Source organism: Hemiscyllium ocellatum, chromosome 24 (genome assembly GCF_020745735.1).
Source record: "Hemiscyllium ocellatum isolate sHemOce1 chromosome 24, sHemOce1.pat.X.cur, whole genome shotgun sequence".
Classification (NCBI taxonomy): domain Eukaryota; kingdom Metazoa; phylum Chordata; class Chondrichthyes; order Orectolobiformes; family Hemiscylliidae; genus Hemiscyllium; species Hemiscyllium ocellatum.
Window position 1 is genome coordinate 18597772 of NC_083424.1, and position 21408 is coordinate 18619179.

Below are 21408 nucleotides of genomic sequence, written 5' to 3' on the forward strand. Positions count from 1 at the left end.
TCTGAAATTTGATCCAGTTAGGTTAATGTTTACTGTCTGTCAACACAACCCAAACCCAGAGATCCAATTGCACCAATTCCACAGCTTACCTGTACAATTTGCCATGGCATGTCAAGAATGGTACGGGCAGTTCGACGCAAAAAGCTGCCAAGACTGGTTGTGGGACCATCTCGAATAGGTCTACCTGGTGCATCTGCACCATCAGCAAGCTTTCTTCTCTTTCTACGTGCCTTTCTTTGCTTTGACTGAAGCTCCCACTTCTTCTTCTGGTACCTCAGCCACACTAACTGTTCATCCTGAATCAAAACAATATGAAAATAATTTAAACTTGTTGCCTTAACTAAGTCTCAGTGCTAAAATGTATGGTCAGCTTTTGCTCTGCTTTCCAAATGGGTAATGATCTCAAAACGCCATTTGATGTTCTAGGCACTACATCAATCTGGATCAAGTTCAAACTGTTTTCAAAAAGGAAACAGTTCAAATGTAAAGCATGAAAAACTTAAGTCAGGCTACTGTGAACATCCAAGTGATGAGAGATTAAGTGTATTGCTATCCAGCAGTGCTTAGTTTAATGGACTGTTTAGAAACCATGGAATGTGCTTGTGACAGAGTGCCTTAAGCGAACAAAATACTATTTTAAATGCATAGAGAAAGGAACTCGTACCAGTAACACTGAAAATGTTTAACAGGGAGAAAAACAGAGTTAATGTCACAAGTCACAGTAACTGGTTAGTCAGAACAAAGATGGGAGGAACGAAAGAACAAACAAACCACTGCTCATTGACATTCAATAGAGTTACCGTCATTGAATGCCCACTATCAACAGCCTGGGGGTTAACACTGACAGAAATTAAACTGGACTCACCATATAAATACTGTGCCTAAAAGGGCAGGTCAGATGCTAGGCATACTGTAGCGAGTAACTCACCTCCTGATTCCTCCAAGGCTGTCCCCACTTGCTTGGATGAATGCAGCTCCAACAATACTCAAACATGACTCCATTCAGGACAAAGCAGCCCATTTGATTTGCATCGCATTCACACACATCTACCACTGAAACTCATATCTACAAGATGCACTGCAGAAATTCACTGATGATCCTAAGACAGCACCTTCCAAACCCATGACCATTTCCAACTAGAAGGAAGATACATTGTAAAACCATCACCTCCAAGCCACTCACCATCGAGATTTGGATTCCTTCACGATCACGGAGTCAAGATCCTGAAATTCTTTCCATACCAGCACATGAGCTGCCACAGTTGAGAAAGCACTCACCACCACCTTCTCCAGTGCAACGGAGGACAGGAAATAAAAACTGGTCCAGCAGCAAACTCTCATAATGAGTTTAAACCAGAGTGTTGGTGTAATAGCATCAACTAGTTTTCACTCCACAGATATTGCCTAAGCCGAGTATTTGTAATAACTTCTGTTTCCATGTCAAATTGCAGCAATTTGTAATAGTAACACTTGAAATATGCTTGAAGAGAGAAAATTCAGTGCAATGGCAGCATTTTTCTACCTTACGAGTGTTGAGAAGTTGGCAATGAAAGTATAAAATTAAGGAATCTAATCGTAAATTTGACTTTACAGTGTGTAGTAGAATCCATCCAGGTCATCACAATAGACAAGAAAACAGTCCACCTAATCCTAGGCTACCCAGAGCATATAGCCTTGCACTAATCTCAAAATAAATGCGCTCAAATTAGAAACAGCAGTGAAAATCACTCAACAGGAGTTAATAACTATATTTTACAAAGAATTTCTCGAAGTGCAATGCCAAATGTCGTTTTGTATGATGCTTCCACATAAAAGGTCAAAATCACACGAATCCAGGTCAGAGTCCAATAGGTTTATCGGAAACCATTAGCTTTCCGAGCATTGCCCTTTCATCAGGTGAAGTCAAGTAAACTTGAACTATAACTTGGTTTTGTGTGACTTCTGACCTTGTCCATCCTAGTCCAACACTAACACCTCCACTCCATATAAAAGGACAACCTGCAGACCCAAGAAACAAACAGGTAGACAAGGATCAAACATATACATGAGGGCTATGGTAAAAATATGGATTTGAGAGGATATAGGGAATTTACATGTTAAATGAGTTAAACGTTTTTTCAAACAGTTGTTCAGCAAAATCCTTTGCTTTCTGACTTAATTACTGCATAATATGGAGTACAATTTCCAAATTCATAAACACTGCAGTAGCCTATGTCCATTTGTCGAAGACATTCAGATCAACATTAGTTATGGAAAAGGACAAAGCTGGTCCACAAGTTCAAGCTCTAAACTGGACAAGGCAAATGTAGATGGAATTAGACAGGTGCTTACAGGGATCAATTGGAGTAATTTGTTTGCAGGCAAAGGGACCTCTGGCAAATGCTACGCCTTTAGAAGTGAGATAGCTAGAGTTCAAGGTCTATATGTTCCTGTAAGGGTGAAGGGCAAGGTTGGCAGGAATAGGGAATATCTTGGATGACAAGAGATATTGAGGTTTTGACCAGAAAAAATGGAGGTGTATCTAAAGTACAGACAGCTGGGATCAAGGGAATCCCTGAAGGTAAAAAGGAAATACAGGAGTTCACTGAAGGAGGGAATCAGGAGGGTGAAAAGGAGACATGAGATAGCCTTGACTGAATCCAAGGATTAGGGTGAATCGAGAGGTACTCAAGGAAAATGAATAACTTGAGAGAGAATAGAACCCCTCAAAGACCATGGCGGACATTTACGTGTAGAACCGGAGGAGATGGGTGAGGTTCTCAATGAATATTTCTCCTGTGTTTACCATGGGGAAAGACAAGATGATTTGGGAACTTGGGGAAGTTAGTGGTGATATCTTGGAGATAGTCCATATTTCAGGAGAAAAGATGCTGGATGTATTAGAAAGTATGAAGGTGGATAAACTCCCTGGTCCTGACCACATATATCCAAGAACACTGCAAGAGGCTGGAAAGGGAACTGGCTGATATTTATGCATCACTGTTGGCCACAGGCGAGGTCCCAAAAGACTGGAGGGTAGCGAATGTTGTGCCATTATTCAAGGGCTGCAAAGAAAAGCCTGGGAACTATAAACCAGTAAGCTTAACATCTGTGGTGGTTAAGTTACTTGAGAAGGGTTCTGAGGGATAAGACATATATACATTTGGAAAGACAGGATTTGATTAGGATTAGTCAGCATGGCTTTGAGAGTGGGAGATTATGTCTCGTGAAATTGTTAGAGTTCTTTGATGAAGTGACCAAGAAGGTTGAAAAGGACAGGGTGGTAGACATAACTTATATGGATTTCAGTAAGGCCTTTGGTAAGGTTCCACATGGTAGGCTGCTCTGGAAGGTTCAATTGTATGGAATCTAGGGCGACCTAGCAAATTGGATACAAAATTGGCTTGATGGTAGGAAGCAGAGGGTAATAATGGAAGGATGCTTGCCAGACTGGAGGTCTGTGACTATTGGAATGCCTCAGGAGTTGGTGCTGGGTTTATTACTGCTTGTTATCTATATCAATGATTTGGATGAGAATGTACAAGGCATGATTAGTAAGTTTGCTAATGACGCTAAAATAGGTGGCATCGTGGACAGCGAGGAAGGTTATCAGAAATTGCAGCAAGACCTTGATCATATGGGGAAGTGGGCTAAGAAGTGGCAAATGGAATTTAATATAGATAAGTATGAGGTCTTGCATTTTGCAAAGTCAAATCAAGGTAGAAGTTTCATGATGAATGGTAGAGTCTTAAAGAGTATAGTGAAACAGAAGAATCTTGGAGTTCAGGTTCACAGTTGTCTAAGTGGAGTCTCAGGGAGACATGAGGCAGTGAAGGTGGCTTTTGGCACACTGACCTTCATTAATCAGGGCATCGAGTACAGAAGTTGGCAAGTTATGTTGCAGTTTTAGAGGACGTGGGTGAGGCTGCACTTGGAGTATTGTGTTCAGTTTTGTTTACCTTGTTACAAGAAGGATGTTATTAAATTGGAAAGAGTGCAGAAGAAATGTATAAGGATATTGCCTGAACTAAATGGTCTGCGTCATAGGGAGAGGTTGGACAAATTAGGACTTTTATCTTTAGAGAGTAGGAGACTCAGAGGCAACCTTTTAGATATATAAGATCATGAGAGGCGTGGATAGGGTAAATGCACTCAGTTTTTTTCCCAGGGTTGGGGAATTGAGGACAAGATGACATCAGTATAAGGTTAGAGGGGAAAGAATAAAAGGGATCCTGAGAGTCAACTTTTTTTTAACACAGAGAGTGATACACATATAGAATAAGCTGCCAGCAAAAGTAGTGAGGCAGGGACATTAACAACATTTAAAAGGCATTTGGACAAATGCATGGATTGGACAGGTTTAGAAGGATATGGGCCAAGTGCAGGGAAATGGGGTTAGCATTGACAGGCATTTTGGTCAGCATGGATCAATTTGGGCCAAAGGGCCTGCTGTCTCTGTGCTGTAGGATTCTATGACCCTATAACATTCAGGCTTGGGCTGTTAAGTGACAAATAACAGTTAAGCCCCATAAGTGCTAGGTAATAATCATTTCAAACAAGAAAGAATTTAATCTCCATTCAACACTTGATGGCATGACCATTGCTGACTTTGCACAATCAACACCCAGGGAGCTTACCATTGATCAGAAATTGATTGAACCAGCCATGTAGAGCTACAACAGAGGGAAGGAGGCTGCGAATTTTGTTAAGTAACTCACCTCCTATCTCCTCAAAGTCTGTCCACTACCTACAACCCACAAGTCAGGTTTGTTGGAATACTCTCTACTTGCCTGACTGAATGTATCTACAATAACATTCAAGCAGCCTGATATTACTCAGGACAAAGCAGTTTGATGGATTAGCAGCACCCACTACCAACTGAAAACAGTCACACTCCCCATCTCAGATGCACAGTGGCAGCATGTACAAGGTGCACTGCACAAACACAATCCTCTTTCAAAAGCACCTTCCAAATCAATGACCATAACTGAGAAGGACAAGGGTAATAGATGCACGAAACAGCATTATCTGCAAGGCATACACCATTTGGACTTTCACTGTCTGCAGGTCAAAATGCCAAAAGTTCTGCCAACAGCACTAAGTGGAGTACAGTGGTTCAAAAAATCAGTTCACTACCACCACAACAAAGCTAGTTAGGGATGGGTAACAAAATGGTGTTGCAACCAACATTCACATTCAATGGAAGAACCAAAACGAAAAAGGGATAATGCACAGATATCTATTCTTTTCTTACAAATACATTGTAAGAACAGCAAGAATGAACGGCACTATCTTTTGGTTCTCCGGTCTACAGGAATTTGCTGAGAACTCATATAATCAAAACAACTTTTTCTCTAATTTCCACCGCCGAATTTTGCTAAATTGCAGTTTGACACTAGACAGCAAAGCTGCAAGTTTAGTTAGATGTATTTCCCATGTTCAAATCAGTGAAAAGTACAATAAAATTTAGATTTTTTTTAGTACAGTTAGAACTTTTGCCAAGGTCTTGGATTAAATAATCAGTGGAAAAGAAAATAAGCACAGCAAAAGCCTGTATCAAGGCTAAAAAGCAGATAGGGAAATTGAAAAGAAGGAACAGATGCAATATGCCTATGACTAAAGATGGAATATGATGCACCTATGATTCTTCATAATTCTGATATATTTGACAGTATAATGTCCTGATGAGTTAGAATCATTTTCTGTACAGATAGGCCAGGAGGAACATCAGACAGCTCTAAACAAATGTGTGAGCAGAAGCAACAATTTTAAAAAGTAGGTGATTCACTTCTAAACTATTATTTGTACACAATGCACTTAAGTATTTGAGCAGCAAAGTTGCACTTAAACTGAAATGAAAATCAAAGCTGATCCCATATTACTAACTGTTTTGGACTACTGAATAGAGTCCAAAAGAGGTACAAACCTATAGTGCTATATATGTTGGCTCTCCTTCAATTAAATAAACATCCTATGCAAGCACCAAGGCTCCTTTTGCACCAAGGGTCCAATCTGCCTCCCTCAAAATATTAGCTCTCAGCACACTGAGGTCCTAGTCTCTCCTACTTGTGGAAACATCTCCGCATCTACGCCTATCGGTATACTGTAAGCTTCAGACTCCCTCTCATCCTTGTAAACTCCATCAAGTACAGACACAGAGTTCTCAACCACTCCTCATACGAGGAAACGTTCCTTCCCAGGATCATTTTTGGTAAATCTCCTCAGGACACCCTCCAACCCCAGTACAACCTTCCTTAGATACAGGGCCTGAAACTGCTCACAGTAATCCAAATGGCACTTGACCAGAGCCTTTTACAGTCCGAGCAGTATATTTTTGCTCTTGTATTCTTGCCCTCTTGAAATAAATGCTAACATTTAATTTGCATTTCTCATTGCCAAATGAACCTGTATGTTAATCTTAAGAGAATTCTGATCCAAGACTCCCAAGTCCCTATTGTGCTTCAGATTTCCAAAGCTTTTCTCCATTTAGAAAATAGTCTGCCTATCAAAGTACATAACCTCATACTTGGCTACATGCATCCTTCTGCCAATTATTTTCCCGCTCTGCTTGCCTGATCAAGTCTTCCTGCTTTCTCAAAACTACCTGTTATCTGTAAATGGAGCACTAATGCCTTCAGTTCCATCATTCATGTATAATGTAAATAGTGATGGTCTCAATATGGATCCCTGCAGAACTCCACTAGTCACTGGCTGCCAATCTGTGAAAGACCTCTCTATCCTTACTCTCTGCCTTCTACCAGTCAGCCAATTCTTTATGCATGCCAGTACCTTGCCCCTAACATCACAAGCTCTTATCTAATTTAGCAGCCTCCTGGGCAGCACATTGTCAAAGGCCTTCTGGAAATCCAAACAGATCACATCCACTGGTTCTTCGAACTGCTAGAACTATTTTAACGCAATAATTACAAATAGCTGTAAGTAGAATTTTAAGAAAACTGAAATAGCAGTTCGACAAATATTCATCTAGTCAAACAGATCGATAGATTCATGGAAGTAAAATAAAGACAGAGTGCTGGAGAGTCTCAGCAAGTCTGCCAATAGCTGTGAAGAAAGAAACAGAGGTAATGTTTCAAGTCTGCTACAACTCTCATTTCTGAAGAAGAGTCGCATCAGATTCGAAACACCGACCTTATTCTGTCTGTATTTCAGATCTGTAGCTCCACAGTACTTTTCTCTATTAGGTACACATATGTACTATAGCTTCATTAATAACAATTGTTATCTTTTTCAAGTGTTAATTGATGAAGAGCAACAGCATTTTGTCAAGAACTTAGTTGAGCCTCTTACGTGGAAGGCAACACCCTGATGGTTCAATATCCTAGAATTCCCAAAAGCAACATGCGTGCCCCAACACCAACTGCAGGGTTCAGGAGCTTCCAATCACCTTCTGCAGGGCAATTAGGGATGGGCAATCAGAGCTGGTCTCGCCAGTAACATCCACATTCCATGAATGAAAGATATAGTCATGTGATGTGGAGCTTGTATTTTTCATTCTGACAAATGTGCTATCACTGAGTCAAGGTTACATTTCTTTGCGTACTTTAATATCAGCTGGTAGCCTTTATTTTACTGCCTACTAACATTTCTATTCAGCGTTTCTGACTGATAAAATTAAAACGATAGCAAAAGCAAGTCCACTTAATTTCAGCATTCCAGTAAGGGTTACCTTTGTCTTTCCCAATGGTGGTGGAGGACCCAGTATCTCTCTCCAAGATTGGGTTAATTCTAGGTCTTGAGATTGTTCCTGACTCTCATCATTCATACCACGCCTTCGCTTTGTACTGATCGGGATAACTGGCTGTGCTCTGCGCTTGGGAACACCAAAATCTTCTAAATCACTAATTTGCGATTGTTGGTCTTTCACCAGACGCTGGTTAGATGTCACCTGAAACATATGGATGATATTTAGAACAGAATTTGAACTGGTTCCAGCTCACCTTGCTCTTAACCTCAAGAGAATTCTTTGAATCTGAAATAAACTGATTCAGGTTGAAGTTATTTAATACCATGTTTTATTAAAATAAAAGCTACTTGAAAAATAAGTAGTTTATCGATGAAAAGAAAAACAAGGAATCGTAAATAAGCAAAGTGCCAAAAATACATAACTGAACTGCCACTACTGAAACACAGAGGGTAGTAAATGGGGAAGCTATTTACCAAACACCAACTAAATTTAAAATCTGATTGAAGATTTGTAGCTCGGGTATCCGTTGTGGTTCTGCTCGCCGAGCTGGAAGTTTTTGCTGCAAACGTTTCGTTCTCTGGCTAGGGAACATTATCAGTGCTGTTGGAGCCTCGTGTGAAGCGCTGCTTTGATGTTTCTTCCTGTATTTATATTGGTTTGTTCTTGCCGCTTCCGGGTGTCAGTTTCAGCTGCAGTGATTTGTATGTGGGGTCCAGGTCGATGTGTCTGTTGATGGATGTTCTTGCCGTTTCCGGGTGTCAGTTTCAGCTGTAGTGGTTTGTATATGGTGTCCATATACAAGGACAAGCCAGACAGAGAACAGCCAGAGAATTCCTAGAAGCATGGCATTCATCCCCAAACTCCATCAACAGACACATTGACCTGGACACCATATACAAACCACTACAGCTGAAACTGACACCCGGAAACGGCAAGAACATCCATCAACAGACACATCGACCTGGACCCCACATACAAATCACTGCAGCTGAAACTGACACCCGGAAGCGGCAAGAACAAACCAATATAAATACCGGAAGAAACATCAAAGCAGTGCTTCACACGAGGCTCCAACAGCACTGATGATGTTCCCTAGCCAGGGAACGAAACGTTGGCAGCAAAAACTTCCAGCTCGGCGAGCAGAACCACAACAACCAACTAAATTCATTTCACTATTGGAGAATACATACCTGCCTGACTCCAGTGTTAGTGAATAGTTCACTAATTTTCTTTTGTTTGTAAACATCATTCTTTTCCAAAAGTTTCTTGTGAAGCCAGTCAGGGTGTCGGACTCGTGGGACTGGATTCTTTACCTGGAAGGGAATGATTCACATTTAACCAAACTTGGGACAAAGACAAGATCAGATAAACCAAGATGTTTTTCTGTCGTTACACAAAGTTGTATGGTGGGTTGTACAGCTCGGCCACTGGACATGTACTAGCATTTGCAAAGCCAGCAATTAAACATAGCACATTTAGCAGCTTTCATTGGATGTTATAAATAAACAGACTAATCCACAATGGTCAGCAGAGTACTCTTTACTAGTAATTTAATATAAGATGCTGAAAGTAGTACCAACTGGGTTATTAATTGCCACAAAGGAAAATGGACACCATTATAATGTAATTACATTTCATTTAATTTTACCTAGCACCATTGCACCCACAACTGAATGAGGTGCCATTGAAAGATCCAGTAATGAAAAAAAAACCTTTTTCCTAACAGAATTAAGTATTTTGCTTGGGCAGTAAAACAACATGGGCAGCAATCTGCAAAATACTTCATTGCTGTTTTTCTGATCAAAATAAGGTAATAATGTTGGGGAATGGAACAATATATTTTGTCCACCAAGTGCAAGCATTGACCACTGCGCAGTCAGATAAAGCAGAACTGTTTCCAAAATGCACTTAATTTCATCAACACACCTCAGCCAGATTTGTATTATTTCTAGATTTAATGTGATATTTTAGCACAGTGGACACTTTGTGAACTGAGTGAATAAGTATATTAATGCATCAAAATAAGAAAAATTTGGCACTCAGGTAACAGCCCTCCTTTTTTTTTGAGTTGAGGCTGCTCAAACAACTCAATAAGATTGCATAAATAATACAGCACATTTCTATTATTAATTTTGACTAGAATAGAATCCAGGTTTCAAAAAGTGAATTAAGTGTATCCAAATTATTATTGTAATATGTTATACTGGTTATTAAATATTCACTATCAGCTATACAAGACTGAGCCTGTTGTGGATGCTGACTCACCTTAGTTTACAGAAAACACATAACTAGTTGGCCTCAATTTAACACATTTCCATTAACAACTAGTCTAAGTCTGGCATCTACATGTTTCATACTTCACCATTTACAGCAGTGTTATCCAAATACATAGCTGCAAATGAACTTGTCTCCCTCTCTCTGCCATCAGTTTTAATCACTGCAGGCTTTAAACACACTTTTTTAATTATTAGCGATGCAGAATTAAATGATTTGAAAACGAAACTTTAGAATCAAGTGGAATTAAGTATTAACCTGCTGAAGGGCTGCTGGGATAGTGATAATCTTCTGGATGGCACTGCCAAGTCGCTCAATGTAATAATCCCAGTCCAGAATCTAGAAGGAACAGAAGTGTGTTATAAATGGAGGTGATCTCCACAGCCAAATTGGAATGGGTGAATACTTCTATTAATTTATATCCTATTCTTTTGTCCAGAATTTGTGGAGAAACAGCTGCTACTTCCACTTTGTCTGCCACCTTCAGTGTAAACGATTCCAGGTTTCCATTATTTCTACAGCTCTTTAATATCTTTACTTCAAGTGTCCATTAGCTAACCAAAAACATTGAAAAGGCCATCTAGAAATCTCTGGAACAGTACTGAGCAATATTCATTCCCTGTAAGGAAACTGTTTCATTTGTTCTGGATTCTACAGAGAGAGAAGCAATTACTCCCTTGCCAATTCTTCAAGAGTTTAAACTGAGATCTTTCTTTAAGATCTCATCTTCATCAGAGTCAACCTCTTCCTTATAATGGACAAATCCCTTCATTTCAGGTCAATTCTGGCACTGTCATTGCACATAAATCAAGATTAGTATATTCAGACCAGAGCACAGCATTTAAATACAAACCAACAATAAACTGCATAACTGCAGCAAAAGTCATTGCTTTTATATTCCATATGTAATGCCAAGCCTCAGTAACATGTATACCCGTTTGTTTACTTTTGATGACTGCAAGTTTGCTTTCAATGGCATATGTGCACTTGAACCCCAATGACACTTTCTCATTTCGACTGTATTCAAATCACAGTGAATTCTCACACTTTGATAGATTGAACTATCTTTAATCTACTCCTTTTTCAATTTCTGTTTCCTTGTTGTCAATTCATCACACTCCCTAGCTGGTTATCCATCATGTGTAAATCTGGATATGCCTAAACTTTAAATACTGAGTTCAGCGGGCTTAAATGTAACCTGGTCAAATAATCATATGGCAGTTAGGGAACACTTGGAGTAAAAGCTCAAAATTAAGCACCAAGTAATTACCAAAATGGGTGTGATATGGAAGAAAGTTGTCTCCAGTAAAAAACAACTTACTAATCGAATATCCAGGTCCTGTAATGAGGGATTCTTCAACCACTTCTTCAGATAGTACTTTTTAACACTTGGCTCCGCCTGGAAAATGGCCAGTGGAATTGCTCTGAAAGAGAATAAAATTTGAATTTGTATTGTGCCTTGCATATATTTATAAAATGTCTTACAGCCAATGGATTACTGCTCATTAATTCCACAGGATGTATTAATTTTATTTTGAGTGATGTTAATTGTGGAAAAATGCTAGCCAAGACATAGTCTTTAAATTGTTATGATATACTGCGTCTGGGCATGCCTGCATTTAATATGCTATCTGAAAGATGATATCTCTGAAAAGGAAGCACTTCGGTGTCAGTTTCAGTCTAGATAATGTTAAAATCTACAGTTTCCTTAAAAATCCATCACCTTCAACTTAGACAGTCAGTGACTCCAATTGCATGGCTTCAATTCCTGAGGTTACCATGAAGGCCTCACCTTCTAAACTTCCACCCTTCTCCAAAGCCTGGTGATATGCAAGTTAAGCAAACACCAGTTACGTTCCTCTAATGGGAGAGCAACTCAGTGGCCACTTTACCTTTACTAGCTCAGTCAAGCTGAAACTTGCATTCATGGGTACACTAATTTGAGCTTAGGTATTTAGTTTTCTCTGGCAAAAACTGAAAATCATGGATAACTAGTGACAAAACACATTCCTACCACAACTGACATATGACTTATTTTATTGATATTATGAAACTCCAAACTTTTCTTTCTATTTATTACTGTAGGTATTTTCTCCAATTTGAGTCTTTTTTTACTTATATGGTCTTGTGGTTTTTTTCCACATACAGATAATTACTGCAGGATGCCAAGGGTACAAAATTTAAGTTTATCTAATTTAGGAAGGGACATTATATGTTGGCCAGGATTTTCTTTCTCTTACCTTTCAGTGACTGGGGCACCCTCAGGTTTCTTGGAGATGACAAAACGGCAACTCAGCCCTGCATCCTTCACCATTTGGTCCCCAAGAAATTCAGCAAGCCTTTTGGCAGTACTTATTGAGGTAGACTTCTGTTCTCCATAATCCTCTAATTTACGTGACATTGATCTATTCTCAGAGATCAATTCAAATAGCTCGGAGTCAGGCATATTAGCTGCCTATAAATCAAGGAGAGAAGTCTGCTTATTTTCAGGTTCGCAGGTTGCGATTAATGGGCAATGCCAAAGATCAGAGCTTGGACTGAAAGAAATTACTCTCTAAATTAACGGCTGAGTTGAGAGGACAGAGAAAAATAATTGATTATGTAATGACAGGTGGAAAGACAATCTGTGAAGAGGAAGCAATAACAATTGCAAAAGGTACAGAGAAGGATTAAGTAAGTGGCAAAAATGGAATTTTAGTGGAGAACTGGAAAATTATCAATTTTGATAGGAAGGAAAGATTGGGAAATGTTTGGCTTTGAGAGGGACCTGGTGTCATTATACACAATGTTGTCCTGCAAGGACAGCAAGGAACCAAGACAGCAAATAGTATGCTCCCCTTTATTACTAAGGTTGGAGTGAAAAAGTAACGAAGTTGTGGTGAGAGCACATCAGGATCACAGTGTACTGTTGATCCGTTTATCAAAGGAAGGATAAGCTTGCTTAGGACAGTTTATATTGCCTCCTAATCTTCACTAGCCCAATTCCTGGGATGACACAGGCCTTGTCTAATCAATCTGAACAGCAAAGCATGTTCGGTCAGATTATACTCTGCTAGAGAATCAAAAATCTAACAAGGGTTAATTGGTATTTTGTAGGAAGCCCAAAACTGAAGCAATTGATTCGCCAAGACCTAACTATTCAGTGGAAGCAGTTGAAAGGAAGGAATGTCCTAGTTCTGTTTCTGTTTTTTGTTATGAGATTGCTTACATTTACAGTTCAAACAAATCTAACTAGTTGAGGCTTTAGAAGAAATTCAGTCTTTTACCAAAGGGCTGCAAACCAACATTTTTTTCATCTTTAAGTCTGGAAAAAAAGGTTGTAATCATAGTTAACTTTTTTGGGAATATTATTTCAAATCTGAACAGTGTAGTTAACCAAAAATAATTTATAAAGCATTAGTAACAAATTGCACGGAGAAGAACTGAGTGAACTCTTTGAAGGCATTAAACAGCCTTCAATTAATTTAACAGAAACTTTCACCATACCTCTTTTAATTCTATTTACCTGCAATCATGGTTCAAGTGCTTAACATATACTAAATGTACTACTCTGTACAGAGTTAACAGTTCTCTGTATGAGAACTTAAAAATAGAGATGCGAACTTTTCCAATCCATCCTATTCGATTCCATCACTTCAAATTAGTAATTTTGGTTAATGGTAGTTTGTTCTACTGTTTTATGGCAAGTAACAACAGGAAATGAACTTCAAATGAATAGCGAAAGCAATCCTCAGCTCAAAACACAGACTGCAGTTTAAATGGGGGGCACTAGAGAGATTAGATTAGCATAGCTTCACTATCAGTTCATTTTGTTACTCATACCTTGCTGTATAATACGTCCAACCAGTAATCTGCTACCTTAGCAACAGATGCATACACTTCCTCCAGCGTGGTACCTTTCAGAAAGGCCTCAAAGACAGAAGACTGAAAAATTTTAATGAGCTGCAATTCCCCACGTCGCTTCACTTCAAAGCCTTTTAGTTCAGCCAGAGAGCCATCCTCATTAAACACTGCATATCTGCCAAAAACAAAGTGAACAATATTTCTCAAAAACACATTGATAATAGTGGTTACTGAGCACATGAAGTAGACTTCCAAACTGTTTGTTGACTGAATGAATCTCCCTCAAGAAATGGATTAAGTCTACAGTCCACATACCCAAATTGCCCATCAAACTCATTGTTTAGGTGTATAAAACAAATATATAAGATATAAGAGGGCTACCAGTACCTGTGAAACATATTCTACTAGCAAAGATCAAGTGGAGGTAAAAACTGCTTATGTATTCAGACTTCCACTGCTGAGATTCAAAGATTTGCCAATCTTTACTGGGTCTTTGGGAGGATGAGCATCGATCAATAATTATTGCTGATCATCAGAGGACGAACGAACCATCAACACAAAGGATTTATTGGGTTTTGAAAAATGCAGGGAGCTATTAATGTGCAAATCAGCCAGAAATTAATGGCAGACAGCACATGAACAGCAATTTTCCACAAGATGCTGCACAACTTGTCCTGCCCTTAGCTTCCTCCAAAAAAACTCACCTCTCAGTTCCTCAAGTTTCGTGGAATTAACTGTATTTGCCCATTCTTTGTCCACTAAATTTGCTCCAAAGTTCAGTAATTAACAGTGTAACGAGGTGTCAATTGTTAACAGATGCCAAGCAACCTCTCTGGACTGGATTTAAAAACATCTTACTTTGCTTTTTTCTTTCCTCCATTATCCAAGCTAGTCTTTAGATTGATCTCTTTCTGAATCAACTTGAGGGTCACCACACCTCAGGCAAGAGTAGAGGTTGAGAAGGAGAATTCCTTATGGACTTCAGACGGTGTGGGCATTGAACTCACATTGCTGGCACCACTCTGCATTGCCAACCAGCCCCATCTAGTCAACTAAGATAAACTGACCCCTGACATTAAATTAGCTCAGTCTAAATCATTTAATTCCAGATGTTCCTTTGATTAAGGACTCTCACTTTACAGTTATTACCGTGCACTATCAGCAATTTCAAAGGCAAAATAAATTTGAGATGACGAGCGGGAGAACAGAAAAACAGCGAGCCAATCAAGCACACAGCAAATTGCAGCCCAATAGATATTAAATGTTAGGTATTATACACAATACAGAGTGCCGTTCAGGTCAAAGCTGCTCTGACCTACTTTTGGACTGACTAGTTGAATACATATTGCTAAGAAATTCCAAGAAACATGAACCACTTGCAATTAACAGCTGAAATATTTACATAATCTGAAACAACCAAACAAATCACTTTATTTAAAAAAAGATTTTTCAGTTCCTGAGTTTAACGGATGACAAAAATTAGCTATTTTATATGGGTAAACCTAAAATTCTTTTATATCTGACTATCCTCACTATCATTTTTATTTTATGATTATGGTTTCTTTTAGGAATCTGGTCCTGGGTTGAACTTTCCATTTTCCATAGCCCTTCTCCAATGCATCACCCAGAAAGCTGTAGAAATCTTCAATTGACAGACTTCTTTTCTGTTGAGGGTTCTCTTAAAGTAAAATGGACTTCTTGTTTACAATAAAGGAATTCAGATGTACAACCAATGCATAATCTTTCTTCCAAATGAAACTGAAAAGTGTAACATCAGTTGCATGATTTTATTTCTAAGTGCATGGTAGACTGGTCAGCAAGGTTTGATCACACGGATTACAGGGAGTACTAGCCATTTGGATACAGAATAGGCTCGAAGGTAGGAGACAGAGGTGGTGGTTGAGGATTGACTTTCAGACTGGAGACCTGTGACCCAGAGATGTGCCACAAGAATCTGTGGTGGGTCCACTACTTTTTGCCATTTATGTCAATGATTTAGATGCGAACATGGGAGGTATAGTTAGTAAGTTTGCAGAAGACATCAAAATTGGAGGTGCAATGGACAGAGAAGAAGGTTACTTCAGACAGAACCTTGATTGGATGGGCGAGTGAGCCAAGGAGAGGCAGATTGAGATTAATTTAGAAAAATGTGGAGGTGCTGCATTTTGGCAGGGCAAAGCAGGTCTGGACTTAGACACTTAATGGTAAGGTCCCGGGGAGTGTTGCTGAACAAAGAGACCTTGGAGTGCAGGTTCATAGTTTCTTGAAAGTGGAGCCACAGGTAGATAAGATAGTAAAGGCAGCTTTTGGTATGCTTATTAGTCAGTGCATTGAGTATAGGAGTTGGGAGGTCATGCTGTGGCTGTACAGGACATTGGTTAGACCACTTTTGGAATAATGCATTTAATTCTGGTCTCTCTATGGGAGGGGTGGGAAGGATGCTGTGAAACTTGTGAGGATTTAGAAAAGATTTACAAGGATGTTGCCAGTGTTGGAGTGTTTGAGCTACACGGAGGGGCTGAATAAGCTGCGGCTATTTCCCACTAGAGGGCATAATTTTAAGGGAGAAAGATTTAAAAGGGACCTAAGGAGCAACTTTTTCACATAGTGTGGTATGTATATAGAATGAGCTGTCAGAGGAAGTGGTGGAGTAAGCACAGGTTTAAGTCCAATCTGCTGCAGAGGTGCATAATATTTCTGAACGAGTTGATTAGATAACATGCACAAGTTTCCTGAAATCAGCAGCAGTGGACATTCATTAGTTCTGAATACAATTTTTGCAATGATAAAGTTTTGAGGTGGAATTTTCTCCTCTCTGGAGATGGCAAGGAGGCAAGTTTCCTTTTAGGAAAAACACTCTCCATTATTTCTTCATCTTGCCACCTCTACATTTAAATGTTTGGTGAGAATGTCCATGAGTTGCTTGACTTGCCAATAATAAAAAAAACTAAGAGATCAATCAATGTACATTTAAGGGCTTTAAACTCGGCATTGCTCTGGCAGGCAAAAAATGTGGCTAGCTTCTCAACTTGTAAATCATGCAAACTGCTACGTTTGGGTTGAGGAACAACCTTGGGGGCATAGATTGATGTCTTGGGATGCCCTCACCTTAGCTTCATAAGAACCTTCCTTATCAGATTAGATTCCTCCAGAGTAGGTCTTGACTGGCTAAATTTTAGGATCCAGAAGCTGACAGTCTCTGAGTGGCCAGGTTGCCAGCGTCAAAACACCCAAGAGGGAGATGCATCTCCCCAAATCCATAGCCGATTGACAGGCAATCTGCCAAGTTACCTTAGCCACCATCTAATACACTCACAAGTTGATAGGGATGTTAAGAGGGAATTCGGTGTGTTAGCTTTTATCAGTAGAGAGATCGTGCTGCAGCTGTACAAAAGCCTGGCGCGGCTGCACTTGGAGTACTGCATGCAGTTCTGGTCACTGCATTTTAGGAAGGATGTGGAAGTTTGAGAAAGGGTTCAGAGGAGATTTACTAGGATGTTGCCTGGTATGGAGGGAAGGTCTTATGAGGAAAGGTTGAGGGACTTGAGGCTGTTTCTGTTCAAGAGAAGAAGGTTAAGAGGTGACCTAATTGAGACAGAAGACAATCAGAGGGTTTGGTTCGGTGGACAGTGAGAGCCTTTATCCTAGGGTGGTGATGGCTAGCACAAGGGGGCATAACTTCAAATTGAGGCGTGATAGATATAGGACAGGTATCAGAGGTAGTTAGGGCACCTGCAACAGTAGTAGACTCGCCAACTTTAAGGGCATTTAAATGGTCATTGGACAGGTATATGGACAAGAATGGAATAGTGTAGGTTAGATGGGTTTCAGATTAGTTTCACAGGGTGGCACAACATCAAGGGCTGAAGGGGCTGTACTGCGCTGTAATGTTCTATGTTAAGAATCAACCCTACTAACACTAATGCTTCCAGCAGGTGACCTGGCCAACAACTAGTGTGTGAAGTGGTCATGTAATTGGCAGGAAGCTAATGAAGTGCCTTTTCAAGGAAAATATTTAATTGCACCATTCTATTCCTTGTTTATGTTTTAATTGCATATTTCAATAATTGCTGTCTTTTTCTTGTCATTAGCAATTTGTGTACTATATTGCTTGAATACATAACCTATTTGAGTCAAAATAACTTCACATTCAGAAGATTGGATGAGTTGTGACAGAAATCAAAAATAGACAATCTGACTGACAATTGCATTGAAAACGCAGACCTGTTCAGACCTATAGCTTCCTATTTACATTTTCTCTCAGCAGTTAAGACTCAAAAAGGATACATCCTCACCTTAGCACAAGAATACTACAATAAACGACACCCTGCATTATAACTCAATATGGTGTTTTGGAAGAGCTCTTGTAGTGCAGTGGGTCGCAAAAGTAACGGTAAAGTCACCAGTCTTAGGAAACTGGAGGGCTGCTCTCTCAGACAGAAATGATTGGTGATGGTTTATTTGGAGGGAAACTGAAGAGTTGATGGAGAAGCAAAAAAAAGGCACCAACTTCTCATGTGCCATGACTTCAACAATTCTTAAACCTGCTTTCTTTAGCCAAGGCTACGAAATTCACGAATCTTTACACACTTCCAGATTCAAATCAAAGCAAGCCTAACGATGTGACTGCTTTGTCTTCCCACTTAGCTTTCTAATTTTGGATATCAGCCACAGAAGTCCTAAATATCAAATCCCAAAGGAAGATGAGTCATTTATTGACTACTTTACTGGCCTGGAAGACTTGCTGTTCAGTCAGCAACAGAAATCCACTTCCAATCAATGTCAATGACTTGTGAAATAAAAATTCTTTCCCACAGGGAGTAGGATGAGACTTGGAGAACTGCAGTGTCACCTTAGCTCCACGCTCAAGCCATAGAACTCAGAACCAATGAGGTCACTTAAGGAGATCATCTAGTTTTGCAAAACATAGCAACATTGGAAAATTGGAATTCTACTTCTGTTACCTTTTTTTGAGCTTCTTTCCTTCCTCTTTGGAAGCTGGCAGAATCATGGCCAGATAAGGACCATCAACCTCAAAAAATATGCTGTTTTCTAAGCGGGTGACATAAGTCAACGATGCAGGGTCCACCAACTCCTGGTACTGCTCATTCGTGAATCGCTCCTAAAGCAGCAAAAAGCAAAGTTTAGCTGCAGCAAGCTAATTCTTCCATTCAGCAACGTTACAAATTCAATACACTGAACAGACAAGATATATATGTGTATAGCCCGAAAAAAACAGGTAACTGTAAAATTGTGAACACTATTTGCTATTCTGGAGAATGCCATTTAAAGGATAGTACTCAAGAACATCATTGCTGAATTTCACATTTTGTTATCAAATTAAACATGATAAGCATACAGCTCTTAATTACACCAATGTAGCTCTTTATGTGTAGTCAAATGAAACCCTAACCACTCACATACAAACAAGTATAAATGGTATAAAATTACAGTACAATCCAAAATTCTCTTCCTCCAAAATTCCAGCCGAACACATATATTCTAATCACATTACATTTAAGATTGCTCCCAAGGTGGGTAAATCCTTACCTTCACTAGGATATTAAGCATTGCACCAGGGTAAGAGATTGTAACCTTGGGTTTTTTAGGATTGTTTGACTTGATGACAAAGTTCTCTGGGAAAGAATTAGGAATGACACACCAAATACCATCAGTATCCAGCTCTAAGGGTCGTCTGTTAACAAAAAGAAATCAGTTGAATGCTCTTTCTTCATACTGAAAAAGAGCTGATGTCATAAATACTAAACTTTAACATAGGATAAAAATCAGACACTCTTTTCCTTGTGTTACAAAAACAGCCACACCTTTTCACATTTAATAACAGACTGAGGTCAGGAAAACTCCCTCCCTCAGGCAAGGCCAAATGTTAGTGTACTCCGATTCCAATTCACTTTCATTAATTCCCCTCTTATCCCATTTGAGTATAATGTCACTCAGAATCATGGTAGTTCAGAGTGGGATTTGGGAGCTGGCTCCATGCTCTGTCCACAAGTGGGGGAGGGGCCAATGGTAAACCACCAATGACAAAAATATTCAAGAAACCAGCTCAAGGTCAAGCCAGCAGACAACAAGCCAAGGACTTTCCTTCAACCAGAGCACATGGCATGATGGTATTTCATATTTATATTTAATTTCCTAATTATTTCTATCAATAGAGTCTTAATTTCAAGAAACTTTAAAATTATAAATTCTATCAATTCCTGAAGAATCTTGATGCCAGCCATAATCTGTTGTCTTTTGTTCTAGAAATAATTAAACTGGAAAGCTCAGATAATATCATTGTATGATTACAGCATAGTAGGAGTCACAGACTAGAAATGTGACTGCCAACTCTCTGCATGAGACACTCAGCTGACCTTGCTCTCCAGCCTTTTTCCATAGTCCTGTTATTGTGGCATAAGGAACAATGTCCTTATATTCTTTTAAGGATAGAAGTGAGAATTTTATGACATCTAGGAGCCAGCTTGAACTTTATCAAATGGCCTCTTTTCACATAATTAATGACTCTGACTCCAGAAGACATTATAAAACCTAGCTGTACCTGAAGTCAAAAAGTCACCAAAGTATTAATTTAGTATTTCAACCATGTCTTCAATCTCCTTGCACAAAATCGCCTTTTCGATTCCAAAATATTCCCCATTCACCTTGCCCTTCTGCTTTGCTCTCTCTTTTTCCAAAAACCTCGTACTTAGAACATAGAACAATACAGTGCAGAACAGACCCTTCGACCCTCGATGTTGCGCCAACCTGTGAACTATTCTCAGCTCTTCCCCTACACTATCCCATCATCATCATCCATGTGCTTACCCAAGGATTGTTTAAATCTCCCTAATATGGCTGAGTTGACTACATTGGCAGGTAGGGCATTTCACATCCTTACCAATCTCTGAGTAAAGAACCTACCTCTGACATCTGTCTTAAATCTATCACTCCTCAGTTTTTAGTTATGTCCCCTCGTACAAGCTGACGTCATCATCCTAGGAAAAAGACTTTAACTGTCTACCCTATCTAACCTGAGCAGATCTATAGTTCCCTGCAGACAGGTTTGCAGGCTGAGGTACATAAAATTTCCTGAGTGACATTCCCACTGTGCTCATGCTTACCCTCGCCTGTCTACTACTTTAAAGGGCATAGTGAGGCTTAAGTGAGCCCTCTTGCACTTGTCTCAGTTGTGGCCTACTTTGGGCAAAAAGAGACAACTGAAAGGCTACTTCTTGTCAGGCTTTAATTGTGGATGTGGGGGAAGGCATTTAGGACAGGAGACCCACAAATTACCCTTCCAGCGCCTTGGGTATACCTTCAACAACAGCCTTCTTTCCACATCAGATTCCCATCCCCATCCACCCAACAAGTCTTTCCATCAAAACCTCTGACTCGTCTCTCTATTTTCCTGGACCACAACATCCCACTCTACTGCAGGTCCAAATTGACTTACCTGGTATTGAACTCTGGTCACAGTCCTGGACATCACTGCTACTGGGGCACAGACAGACCAGCCAATCAGGGAGGCTAGCACTCTCTGCAGCAGAGCATCCCCTCAACTGAGCAACAGAGTTGATGCCTCGAGCCAAACATTAAGTGATTGA

At 39.7% G+C, this 21408-nt stretch overlaps 1 protein-coding gene across 1 annotated transcript in view; it reads right to left on the minus strand.

Moving 5' to 3' along the window:
• pole (polymerase (DNA directed), epsilon) overlaps positions 1-21408 on the minus strand; it is a 142260-nt gene that overhangs the window by 62628 nt on the left and 58224 nt on the right. Inside the window, exons 23-31 of the mRNA XM_060843549.1 lie at positions 19352-19496; positions 18766-18923; positions 13781-13976; positions 12199-12413; positions 11280-11382; positions 10217-10297; positions 8875-8997; positions 7667-7885; positions 90-296 (exon numbers count right to left, since the gene is read on the minus strand). Coding sequence (XP_060699532.1) covers positions 90-296; positions 7667-7885; positions 8875-8997; positions 10217-10297; positions 11280-11382; positions 12199-12413; positions 13781-13976; positions 18766-18923; positions 19352-19496 — 1447 coding nt within the window. The remainder of the gene's footprint in view (positions 1-89; positions 297-7666; positions 7886-8874; positions 8998-10216; positions 10298-11279; positions 11383-12198; positions 12414-13780; positions 13977-18765; positions 18924-19351; positions 19497-21408) is intronic.